Source organism: Hippopotamus amphibius, chromosome X (assembly GCF_030028045.1).
Source record: "Hippopotamus amphibius kiboko isolate mHipAmp2 chromosome X, mHipAmp2.hap2, whole genome shotgun sequence".
NCBI classification, from domain to species: domain Eukaryota; kingdom Metazoa; phylum Chordata; class Mammalia; order Artiodactyla; family Hippopotamidae; genus Hippopotamus; species Hippopotamus amphibius.
The window spans coordinates 109,623,643-109,637,108 of NC_080203.1; the positions used below are offsets into that span (position 1 = coordinate 109,623,643).

Consider the following 13,466-nt stretch of genomic DNA (forward strand, 5'->3'; position numbering starts at 1 on the left):
AATATTCACCTCAGCCATTTGTCGTTAAAGACCAACTGATAAAGCACATTTCCAGCGGAAAATGTGCTTAACCCCAAATGGTGACTGATTAAAGCTTCCCAGATCTCAGTTTTCTTTTGTCACCTACTCTGGAAGGCTGCTTACCTTAGATCTTAATCCCATTTGTAGTTCATAGTGAGGATTTCTAGGTTTACAGGTGGATTTTCCCAGCCTGCTGACCTTGCTCCAGATTCCGGGGTGAATTCCACCTGGAGCTTTTGAGCCTTCTAGTCAGTGACCCTACTTTCTGTAGGTACTGCTCATAGACGGCAACTCTAGAAGCAAACTTACCTCTAGAAGCAAAGAGCCTTTTTGAGCACAAGGCCAGAGAGAATGAGGACCTAGAAGGAATATAAGTTTCAAGTTTTTTTTTGAATAAAATTGCGAGGACCAACATAAGGTTGCCAGCATTTTATATCGCCAGGTATAGATATTTTTAATAAGTAACATCTGAAAGATATTTTAATGCCAAAAGAGCAGGGAAGAATTGCAGATAAAAGATAATCTTTTATACTGAATGAATTTAGCTTTATGAAAAACTATAGTCTTTTATCTTTCTCTTAACCATTCTGGGAAGAACTTTTATAAACTGCCACAACCGTTTATAAATCATTATTAAAAACATGTATATTGTAGAGCTGAAAGTCTCATGGAAGAAGGCACACATTTAATCAGATGTTTGATATAGTATGGCTATGGGGGGGTGGGAGTCATGGGCGGGCTGAAGTTGTGAGGGAAAAATTAGGAGGTAGAATTAATTTAACATGCTATATAGCATTTCTCATTTTTTTTCATTTGGCTGGCATATAGTGTAACTATCCACTATTTAGAGATCGTCAACTTGGAAGGTAGTCTGTGCTGGACTTCTATCTACTTCTTATAGGAAAAAAGTAACTTGTTGAGAACAAAGTAGAATATAGATCATAAACTTACTCTTCGATTCTGCATTTTAGTAGCTATGTATACTGCCTGGCTTTCTCATTTCACAAAACCAGTTTCCTTGCTTTTTGGGGGGTAATTTTTAACTTGTTTGGATTATATTTAGAAAAAAACTTCAATCTGTTTTCTCTCTTTTATTCCTAACTTCTCTCAGAGCATCCAAGTGGCTCCAGACAGAGTCCTCGGACACAACCCCGAGATGAAGACTATGAAGGAGCTCCATGGAATTGCAATAGCTGCACCTTTCTGAACCACCCCGCACTAAATCGCTGTGAGCAGTGTGAGATGCCACGGTACACTTGAATTCCCAACAGTCTGCACTAGGTTGAGAGTGAAACTTTGAGCACCTACTAGAAGAAAAGGAAACCTGGGGAATCAGTTCATCTGCCCAGTCTTTTCATTTCAGTTAACATTGGGGGGAGGGGGAGGGATGACACTGTAGCCGCTTGTGCTCAATAAAGAAAAAGTGGGGAGGGTTTTGTCCCCCTTTCTTAACTCACTGCAGAGTTAGAGATAGAAAGGGATACTTGAAATGGGGAAAGGATTCACTCCTGAAAGAATGTGCACAGAGAAGTCAAGAGCTCTTCTGTGAAACCCCAATTTTGCTAAAAGTTACTGCTGAGTGACCCTTATTTTATAAACTAGAACTTTGATTCATGGTGTGACATGTTACAGTTTATGCAGACAAACTGTGAATTGCCAGAGCAGACTTACCTGGTCACAGCTCTCTAGAAAGCCCAGGCTCCCCAAGGCTTCTTCCTGTTGCTTCCTACTGAAGAGAAGGACAGGGAAAAGCAACCAGAGGATGTTTTTCTGGGGGGGCAAAACAATAAGGGTATTTGTAATTGCTGCTTTTTTCAAGGGTGATTTCAAACACACAAACAAGATGTTTTAAAATGTGATTTGTAGCAGTCAGGAATTAGGCATATCTTGCCCTTGGTTCAAAAGTACAATCAGAGGTGGTAAGATCCCTTTTGCTTGTACAATGATTCATCAAGCTATACCAACACTGGTAACTAAGACCTAATTATGCCGCATAATAGATATATTTTTTAAGTTACTGCATGCTTTTATTAGGCCACTGGTTTTTAAAATAACAAGTCCTTACAAATTATGATTTTATGAATGACCTTCTCGTAAAACTGCGCTTCGACAATTAACACAGTGAATGTATGCTGAATGTACATCCATTCCAAAATCCACTTGGAATCTTGAGCTCAGCTGTGGTTCTATAAGAAATATTTGCAGTCCATAGAGCCTTTTTCCCCCCTCCTTCCAATTTTGTGATGAGTTCATGATGTTTACAGCACAGATAATACTTTGTGCCATAATCCTAATTTAGCTGAAAAAAAATTAATATTAGTTCAATGAAGATGTATTTGCACATATGTTAACAAAATAGTGTGAGGAAAATTATAGTTGGCCAATATCATAAAGTTGCACACTGCATTACTTGGGGAGGAAGAGAAGGCTAGTCAAGAAATACCATTAAGAGAAAGGTGAATACAAAGGACTTTGAAACTAAGAACTTTGGAAATTTAACATACCGTATTCAGAGATGGTACTGAGTTTGTTCAGATAGTTCAGGTGATACTAAAGCACTCCTTATTTATGAAACTAGAACTTTAGGGTGTAAATAACTGAAGAGATATAAAATCATTTGACTTACTAAAGGGCACCACTAGAAAATTATTAATAGGATGTTGAATTAAGGTCTTTACCATCATTGACTTTTCTTCCAAGCTCAAAATTGGATTTTGGAATCTTCCCCCTATTTGGGTAAATATAAACAGCAATAAAATTGGTAGGTTTCCTAATCCTAAAGGATTTTACCTCAGGTTATAACCTGAGGAGTATCTACTCTCCCATGCCAGCTGTCCCCCTTCTCTCTTTTCTCTTCTCTCACACACACATACACACACACACACTTCAAGCTGTCATTGTATGCTAATTTAGCAGTAATCTCTGGCAGACCTGGAAAAACAAGCTGCACTTAATAGCATAATGAAACCAAAGGCATAACAAACTCATCATAGCTTTCCATCAAAATCATAATTTCACACTGTACCTGCAGCTTTGAAAACATTTTTTCATATGTGGAAAATTTGTCTCACAAAGTCAGCGTGGCTATGTAATTACACTGATAACATCTCTCATATAACAACTGTGGCAAAACTGTGAAAATAAAGGTGAGAAAGCAGATGGGCTTAAAAGCATTGACCTGAAAACAGCATTCATTCTTTAAAGACTTTTGTAGTAGCGCTGGTGTCTGTCAGTCTCCAATAAGTCTGTCAGTCCTGCTGTTGTGTAAAATATGCCAATGCCTTTGCCTTTGTATGGTTTCATATCTCTTTAGTGATGGTCAACCCCACTTGGTATTAAGTAACAATTTAGGGGAAAAATACATATATTGCTTGATGTTCTAGCTAAAGGTTTACCCAGTATTCTTAGTGATATGCTGAAGTGGCAGCAATTAACTTGGCAGTTGTCAGTTGAGAATGAAAGTAGCATGTATGAAAACAGTTTGATGCTTTATTAAAACCATGTAGATGACTTTAAAACTATTGCATGAACATACATCCAGGTTACTGAACTGTTATCACACAGTAGATGCATGGTTCCAGTCCTTTGGTGATATATCTAGTAAATCATTGTTTTCACCTGCCAGGAAAAATGAGAAATCAGTCTGTTTGATAGGTGTAGAGGGTGGGGTTTGAGACATCAGAGATTGATTTTTAAGGAAGTTTTGTATGTGTTCATTTCCGGTTGTGCACAAGTTTCATACGCCAACATAGACTGTATTCCGTTTTTAAAATAAAATAATTTGACACTGATAAATTTGATATGTTTAACTATATCCCATATATGGACTACTTCTTGCCTGTGATCAGTTTGAACAAGAATTCAGTCAACTTTCACGATGCCTTTTCAAAAGGATCTGGCTGCTGAGGTGCCTATGCTTTTTGGATCAGTTGGTGCACTTCTTGTTTCTAGTAAAAAGTTTTTTTTTTCCTTAAAATACAACCAGTTTGATGTATCTGGAGACACACAGAGCTGACTATACATTTTACATTATTTCACTGTTTTGTAAAGTGGGTTTTTAGAAAGCATATTTGTCATTTTGTTGAAGTACATTGCCCCTTATGTTTTGAAGTAAGTCTTAAAAGTTTAAAGTGGTGAAAGAGGAGCCAGAAACTTTCTAAGCATTGTAAAATGTTTCAAATAATCACCTTGTTTGAGAGAGTATAGAGGCGCAGCGTTTTAAATAAACAAAAGAAATGCATTGTAGAAAAGGTAGTTTTAGAGCAGATTCATTGATGGCGGGGAAAGTGTTGCTAATTTGTTTATTTCCCTGAAAAAATGGGAGTGTGATGAGCAGTTAAATAATTTTTAAGGAGCTGGTCTCAATTTTAGTACTTATAATTATTATAAGAAATCAGTGTTTCCTTAAATTTTGACATTGCTTTGTCCCAGTTATCTAAGGTTCCTATTCCAACTTCCTGTGGCAACTCAGTTTTATATAGTATCTTAAAAGTTAATTGTAATGTTTTTGACAGTATAAACAAAAAGCAAGAATATAAGGCATTGAAAAATTGTCCTTTGAAAATATCAATGATGTACCCTGGAATGTGAAGATGTCCCCTTATAGTTTAAATTGATTTATTTTAATATTGTAATAATTGTTCAGACTTTGAGTTGTTACAGTGTGTATCTGTATATCTGTAGAGAAAAATGACAATTGAAATGTTACTTTAAAATCAGAATAAATTTGGCACTGTCTGTTGCACCACTGCTGTATCTTTTTGAAAGAATTAACAGTATTTTCTTATTGTAAAAGGTAATTCTGATGTTGATTTCACATTCACCAGACATGCATATTTTTTTCTGTATTATTCGCATCCCCAAACATTTGATACAAGTAGATTTTGCATGGCTTGAGCATTCAGAGATTAATAGAATGATGACTCAATTTTAATTTCTAAAGCCATGAAAAGTTGCTTTGAGACTGAACAGTTCTGAATTCTTATTTATGACATCCAGTGTCCATGTTTCCCTACTGTAAAAGAATTGATCAATTTCTTCCCTAAAACAGCAAGAACTTATTAAATCTTGTAAATACCATGTCTCTCTTAGATTCTGTGTATGCTGTGAATCAAATTATTTTGAGGTGAAATTGTACAAAGGCATCTTAAGGCTATGCATGCATCGTATCTCCAAACAGTACATATTCGGAAAATCAAAGATTCCTGCAAAATAAATTAATAAACTAAAAGCAAACACTACATTCTGCATCCTTTCTGTGTAGTTAGAAATGATTTACAATATCAAACCAGCCCTAGTTCCAACGCTCGTATATTTCTGGACTGAAATATGCTGTCTCAGAAAGACAATCTTTCATCACATTTCTCTTCTTCTGTTAGAACATGTTGTAATGTTAGATTTGGGGTATTTATGTATTTGCACATTACTCTAACTTAAAAATTGGGTAAAAGTATAAATAAGCAAATTTTATGTAAAAGGCAGGATATGTTAAGAATTTACATTTTTCATTCCACTTTAATATATGTTACTTACCAAAGCAGTGATTTTCTTTTATCTTTATGTCATCTGTAGCTAGTTTTTCAAAGGAAAATAATCTCTCTCCTCTTGCTAGAGTCTGTATTCACCCTTCCCAATTTGTGCACAGAAAATACTGCAGATGAATTATGGTACATAGCCTTTCCAATGATTAGGCATATTTAAAGTCAAAATCACTCCCACTACATTTTTTAAATATAACAAAATTTGCAAACATACGTTAAATACAGAAGAATCCTATAATCCCCCACTCATTACCCCGCTTTCAAAATTACCCATATATAAGCAATCTATATTCTCATCCTCCGCCCCTACCATTATTTTGAAACAAACCCCAGACATCCTAGCAACTCATCTGTAAACAAACTTTTTTAACATAAGCACCATGTATCACACCTTACAAGATACAAGATAATATCAAATATCCAGTGTTAAATTTCCAAACTGGTTTCACAATTTTTTAATAAGCATGTCTAAATTAAGGTCTAAATAGAATACTTGATATTGATATGTCGCTTACATCTTTAACCTGCATATATAGCTTCCCTCCCTCCCTCCCTCTCAAGTTCTAAGGAAACTTTACCTCATCAAGTATTTGGTTATACCCTCCACCACATCTTAGTGTAAAGTAACACTAGAAAGAACATAAAAAATAACTTTAAAAATACTATGTGAAGTATTTTTTATTCTCTTCTTTCCCTTCTCATCATTTCCCACATCCTGTGTTGTCCCTTTTAAACAATCTGTTTTGAAATAGAAAATTACTTTAAATCTGGTTACCACAATAGTGATTCCTTATGCTGCTCATTTTAATTAGGCATCTGTGAGAACTGCATCATCTATCTGTAATCCCACTACCCACATAATGACTTCTCTTCAGGTATTGACCAGCTCAGCTCCCCACAAAGTGTGGGGGACTGCTGGGTGTGGGACGCCCAGTGTTTGCCTCCCACCCCAGTATCTCCAAAGACTTGCTAACTTGACTTTGGCCTGTTGGCCTCTTTCTAGGACACTGTCCAGGTGGTGTTTCGTGACGGAGGTTTCAAAGGTTTAAATAGAGTGTATAACACATGGGTGAGATTTTTGGTTCGCCAGTTCCATACTCTTAGGGTGGTCAAACCATCTCACTTGTCCTGCCTTCGGAAAAGCGATGGGTGTGCTTTGGACGAGCCTCTCATGACATTGTAGTGGTAAGAAAAAGAGAATGTGGGAAAATCCAGTGATGCAGCCTAGCTTCCTACGGTTTTGCATTGTGATTTGGGAACAAAATGCTACTTACTATATTTTATATTACTTTGCTTTCTTTTGACTTGTTTATGCATTTACTCTCTTGGGGGCTGAATCTGTTTTGAGGTCATTCTAGTCCCTTGATCAAGAACCACTAACATAGCCATTTCTAAATCCTATCCCCCAATCATGATTTCTTTTAAATCACTAAAAATAGTCTGCTTCGGGTGTGCATGATTCAAAAAAGGTCTTTATTTGAAAGGCTTTTGGGGTTGGGGGAGGAGCAAATTGGAGTCACCTAACGAATCAAATGGTCACAGCTGGCAGGGGTACTCCTATTTCAAGATTATAATTTGAGTTTCTCTTCCCAAATTCTACCGAAATAACTAATGAAAACATTTTTAAGGGTTGGAGAACAGGGAAGGGTGCTCTCAGGGGGTAGGAAATGACAGGATGCACATGGGGGATGTCCCGAGGGTGGTGGCAACCAGTGTCAAGCAGCCCACAGCTCCAGCTGCCAGTGAAGGTTAACCTATAAATCAAGTCTATGGGGCTCCCAATGGAGGCCATGAACACCCCCAAATTCTGAGCAGCAGGCAAATGGAAGGATCTGTGCTGGTCAGAAAGCAGGGAGACTGTGGCAACTGCCCTCTGTCTCACTTGCACCATAGTTGACTAAATAAGAACGGTACTTAATGCAACTGGTTTGGCCACACTGATAAGGAGCATGATGCATCCAGTAACTGCAAGCTGCCATATACGCATGGAGGGGAAACGCGCCTAGCCCAGCTCAAGGCTCCAGGGGGCCGTCTTCAACCCTGCAGTAAACACCTGAAAGCAGCAGCCACTGGTGTTTGCTTATTGCGTGGCTAGAAACAAATGCTTCTTAAAAACATTCAACCCTCCCTGTCTTTCCTTATACTCTGTAATCAAGTAATTTCTAACTGAGAAGAAGCTACGAAAAAAGTAGAAAACTTTATGCTTTCTTTTTCATTAAGGATTAAAAGATTTAAACAGTGTGACCCACATAACCTTTTAAAAAATTCCTTAAAAATCAGTGAACGTATGGAAACATTTAGCTTCTAGAAAAAAGGACTTCATTCTACAGAATCAGAGTAGAAGAGCAAACTCTGATTTCTAATTTGAATTCCAAACAAAATTTACAGCTATGTCATATCTCTCAAAAAGGATTAATCAGATCAGGGAAGGTTGCTTTCAAATGAAAAGTAATTTTTATGAAATTCTAAACTAAAAATATAGGTAGACTTTACAAAACTGCGTCAATAGAGAAACTATTCTAGAATTCAGAAGAAAGGGATCAAGAGATGAAGAACTAACACAATGTGAATTCTAGATCCAGGAGATGCAGTAAGGAATACCAGAAGGAACGAACACAGCAGATAGGGGAGAGGCAAGAAATACAGAAAAAAGAAATATGGGGATGGGAGGGTTTTCAATATTACCTATCAAGAACAATTACCTAAACAAAGGTGACATCAGAATTTTCCTAAATTTGTGTGTAAAACTTGAACATATCTAATTTTGACAGGCAGAACAGACAAAATAGTGAATATTATAATCAGCATAGTTAAATCTCCATGTATTAAAATTCTGTATCTCATGTGAGCTAAATGTTTTTTCAAATGTACACCAAACATTAACCCAAAAAAAGATATATCAAGAAAACCTCAATTTTTAAAGCAATTATACAGGCCACATTTTTCTGATTGCAAGACATTAATCTTTAAAAATTACTGAATCAAATCAAGCCACCTAAAAGGGGAAAAAAAAACAAACAAACGTCTAAAGCTCTTGACTAACAACTGGAGTTAAAGATTTAGTTCAGGCAAATCCTCAACAAGAGGCTTTAGCAAAGGTGTTATCTCAAACTAAAAAGAAAGCTTTCAACTCCCAGAAAACAGAGCATAATAAAGGGTGCGATATCTCAGTGATGTTTTAGAGAATGCATCTGTTGAAATATTTCTAGAAGCAAATAAATTGTCCACACTTGTAACAGAACAAGTTGCAGGAAGAAATAATTCAGAACTCGAGTTGATGAAATACATTTCCAGCACTAGATGTCTTTGTGCAAACTCTAACAGTGACACGCAAATGTGAAAAATCACAGTTCAACTATACTCAGAGAGGAAACACACTGTATCTAACACAGCCAGTGTCAAGAATCCTTACAAGCTGGAAAGCTCCAGGAAAGAGCTGGATCAGGGGTCTTCCAAGGGCAAGCTGATGTGTAACATGTATGTATGGAAAAGTGGTTTTAGAAGCCAGCAGCATGAGAAGGCACGTGAGTATACACAAAGGAGTCAAACTCTACCTCTGCCACATGTGTGGAAAGATGTTCACACAGTGTAACCAGCTGAAAACTCGTGTAAGAAGTCATACTGGTGAGAAGCCACATAAATGAATTACGTGATAGAGGCTTTGCTCAAAAATACCAGGTACTCATCCGCAGTCGCATTCATTGTGGTGAGAAAAAAACCCTTGTATGTGTGATGTATGTGGTTGACAACTTACAACTTCCACAATTCCAAGATTCACAACACGGACAGATAGTGGAGAGAAGCCACATGTCTAAAATAGGAGTGACAAAGATTTGCCCAATCCAGCACGTTGACCTCTCACTGTCACAGGTTTACTGAAGGAAAGCATTACAGGCATCATACCCACAAGGAGGCATGTGCTGTCTCTAATTCTCCTATCCTACATACTCTAAACACGCAGGGGAAGACCATACAGAGGTGGCTGTCTATGAGAAAACAACAGCTCAAAAACTTCTGATCTCATCAATAAGAAAGGTCACTTATTATGTAAAAATACTTACAAAACTATTAAAAATGTAAAGAATCATAAAATGCAAGTCCAGTCTAGGCAAAACTCTAGATTCCAGTGCTAGATTCCATATAGAAATGTCCTGTATTGGAAACTATGGATTTGGGGCTTTCCAAAATGACTTTACCAGATGATAACCAGTCTCCTCCACCAGATACTTGTTGAGGTTAGCTGGAACCAGAGTTGATTAGGGGGTAGGGGGTAGGGGGTGGGGGGTGGGGGGGAGGGGAGAACAATTAACTGTGTGAGGAATAGAAAATTGCTTATATGTCTCTGCTAGTAAACAAAAATATCTCTGGTAAAACTTTCTGCATCTTCACTGTGCAATACTTGTTTTGACTTTTCGCTTTTGAAGTCTAGATAGACACACAGCTTTTTAAGGAATGAATGACTGTGGCAGCACTTAAATAGAGTGCTGTTTTACTTTTTAATTTATGTGAAATTTGTTTTCAAGCTGCCTTCATTCCATTTTTATTTTGCATTAACTACTGTCATTTATTTAAATAGAATCTATCTTATAGTGTGCATCAACATATAACCTATTCATGATTCATTTCTGACCTGTGAAATTTTTATTTTCCTCTCCTCAAAATTTAAGCAAAATCCTTAATAGTATCAGCCCAAGAGTGTTGCTCTTTGTAAGCCCCACAGACCAATATGTAAGCAGTGGAGAAAAAATGACATTTCACATTTCTAAGATGTTTGAGCTATTTTTCTTAACATAGTCAACTGGAGGTAACTTTTCTAATAAAGTATAAAAGCTTCTCATAAAAACTAAAAAAGTGTATATAATTTTTTAAACTATTTTATTGAAGTATAATAGATACACTTGTACAGAACTCAGTATTCTGGAGGAAACTCAAGGGCAGTGTTTTGAGTTTGAGACTACATTTTCACAATTAATTTTAAATAGGTATTTGTTGTTTTTATCTTGCCAAAAGACAATTTCAAAATTCAATTCAACTTGTTTCATTTTTAATAGATTAATTTGCTGAAGATAAGGAAATCATCCTGAGTTTTTAAATTTTTTGAGACTCCTCTGGTGTACCTGTTATGCATGTCTTAAAAATGAATATTAAAATCTAAAAAAGACTTACCAAATATAAACAATGCATAAATGCAAATCCCTTGCTTTCTGAATTTGGTGCATTATCTTACATAAAGAGTGAGAAGTGAACTTCAATTATATTTTGAGCTACTAGAAGGCAAATTTATTTTATATTTGAGGGTCTATAAGCTGTATATTAAAAAATTTTTTTCATGTATTAAAACATAGCATTGGGTTATTATAGTTTCACAGGGTCCTTTTCCTTGCTTAATGGATATTAAAAAAAAAATAGGATTACCTGATGTTAACTACTACCCTTCCCCTTTATTCTTTGCTCCTGCATTGATTTATTTCACTGCCTGATCTTTGGTCATTAAGTAATCAGTTCCTATACTGCTGATCAAACCCCCGGTGACATTATTTCTTATTTCTGCCCTGCATTACCTATGGTTTATTTATTTCCTAGTTTTAAACTAGACCTGTAATAAAGTTAATGTATTTTCTATTGGTAGTGATTTCTTTTATTGTAATTTTCTCTGTTCAGAGGTTCAGCTCGTAAGAATCAATTAAAGCAGATATAGTAATTACTATAACTACTCAATTCTTGTAAATTGTAGAGATTGTCACCATTCCACAGCACATTCAGCATTTTCACAAGAAAGTACCACCAGAAGGATTGACTTCATGGGAGAAGGAACTTGAAATATTGCCTTTGTATAATACACATTAAACTTAGTATTTATTTATCTCAGAAATCTAACCATACACGTTTATTAACTTAATATGCTGGCTTTTTACAAAATTCATGAACTTATAAAAAGCTGAACTAATCTATTCTAGCTTGAATTCAACAGGAATCTATTCTAACAAATACTACAGTAAAAATGTGAAAAACGTAATACACAGTGCTTGGGGAACTTCCCACACTGTTAAAAATCAATTTGGCAACATTTAATCAAAGTCTAAATGTGGGTCCAGTTCTGGGAATTTTTTTACAAAGACATCATTAGATAGGTGTGCAAAGAAGCATGTATCATCCACTCAGGGTACTGTTTGCCACAGTGAAGAATTAGAAACAAGTTATCACTAATGGGATGGGTTAAGTAAATTGTGGAAGAGCCACGTGATATTATTAATTTCTGTCAAAAGTCATAGTTTACTTCAAATAATATCCAATTAATGGAATTACAGATAATCTTTATTTTCTATACCTTGACTGAATTTTTACAATTATTGTTATTTTATGATGGGCATGTAATAATTTTATAATCACAAGTATCAAAAAGTCTAAGGAAAGGAAGTTGGCCAAGGTATTATAAAATATTGGAAATATAGCAAATATTTTATAATAACTATAAACTGAGTATAATCTATAAAAAGTTGAATCAATATGTTGTACACCTGAAATATAATATTGTAAATCAACACTACCTCAATGATCAAAAAAAGAAAAAGAAAAAAAGAAGTCTAAGGAAGAATGAAGAGGTGATATTGTACAGGAACATGGTGAATTAGAAATCTGTGAGGAAAAATTACTGAATTTACACAAATAATCTAGAAAATTGTAGCTTCCTTGGTTTACCAGGTCCTGTCAATTTTATTCATGTTTTCAAAAAAATTTTATATATAAGTTTTTTGGGGGACTAGACATAAAAGTTAAAAGCTCTGCTCTTGTATCATAAAATATTTTCATTTTAGAAGTAGCAATTGTACTAAAGGTTAAGAATTTAATAAAAGAATAAATGTGTCTTTCTAACCTATCGATGTGCTCGTTTCCAACAGCAAATGTGAATAATTCTCAGGTCTCAACATTTAGCCGCAAAGAACAAAAGTTTACCTTCTGAATAGCCACAATGAATAGAAAGCTATATTAACTCCTCAATTTGTGCTCATGTACTAAAATAAGCCTATTCCTCCAATTATAAGCACACACGTGCTACATTTTTTTATGCCACACAAATTCTTATAACAGTGTTTTGTCTTTGTTTTAGGAGTGAGAAGTGGCTGGACTTTTAATGGTTAAAGATTCTGGCTGTGGAGGTGGGCAACCTGTCCTACCTGCAATCTATTTGTTGTGTGATCTGCTACAATTTGTTTTATTCCTCTCAAATTGAGTCACCTCATCTGTGAAATGTGAACAATAATAGCACTCTACCTCCTCACTGGGTTGTGAAGATTAAATCAATCATTACAGGGACGTCCCTGGTGGTGCAGTGGTTAAGAATCTGCCTGTCAATGCAGGGGACACGGGTTCAAGCCCTGGTCCGGGAAGATCCCACATGCCATGGAGCAACTAAGCCTGTGCACCACAACTGCTGAGCCTGTGCTCTAGAGCCTGTGAGCCACAACTACTGAGTCCACGTGCCACAACTACTGAAGCCCACACACCTAGAGCCCATGCTCCGCAACAAGAAAAGCCACCGCAATGAGAGGCCCGTGCACCACAGCAAAGAGTAGCCTCTGCTCTCCGCAACTAGAGAAAGCCTGTGCCCCAACGCAGCCAAAAATAAAGAAAGAAAATAATAAAATAAATCTTAAAAAAAATTCATTACATGTGAGGCACATAGAACAGTTCCTGGCACATTCTAAATGCTCAAAAGCTGGTAGTTATTATTATGTTATTATTACTATTTTAAACATCATTATTAATGCAAAATATATGAAGCAAACTGAGAACTGAAGGGAGAAATTATTCTACAGACAGTTGTAAACTTCAACGCAACACTTTAAATAATGGGTAAATCATATATACAGAAGATCAGTGAAGAAATAAAGCACTGGAACAACA

At 36.0% G+C, this 13,466-nt stretch overlaps 1 protein-coding gene across 6 annotated transcripts in view; it reads left to right on the plus strand.

Annotated features, from left to right (window-relative positions):
* Nucleotides 1-5,222, plus strand: part of TAB3 (TGF-beta activated kinase 1 (MAP3K7) binding protein 3) — an 88,368-nt gene extending 83,146 nt beyond the window's left edge. For all 6 annotated transcript variants that reach the window (XM_057718193.1, XM_057718192.1, XM_057718191.1 and 3 more), the window contains one exon: nucleotides 1,133-5,222. In XM_057718193.1, the coding sequence (XP_057574176.1) occupies nucleotides 1,133-1,281 (149 nt within the window). In that variant the 3' untranslated portion in view covers nucleotides 1,282-5,222. The remainder of the gene's footprint in view (nucleotides 1-1,132) is intronic.
* Nucleotides 5,223-13,466: the final 8,244 nt, after the last annotated feature.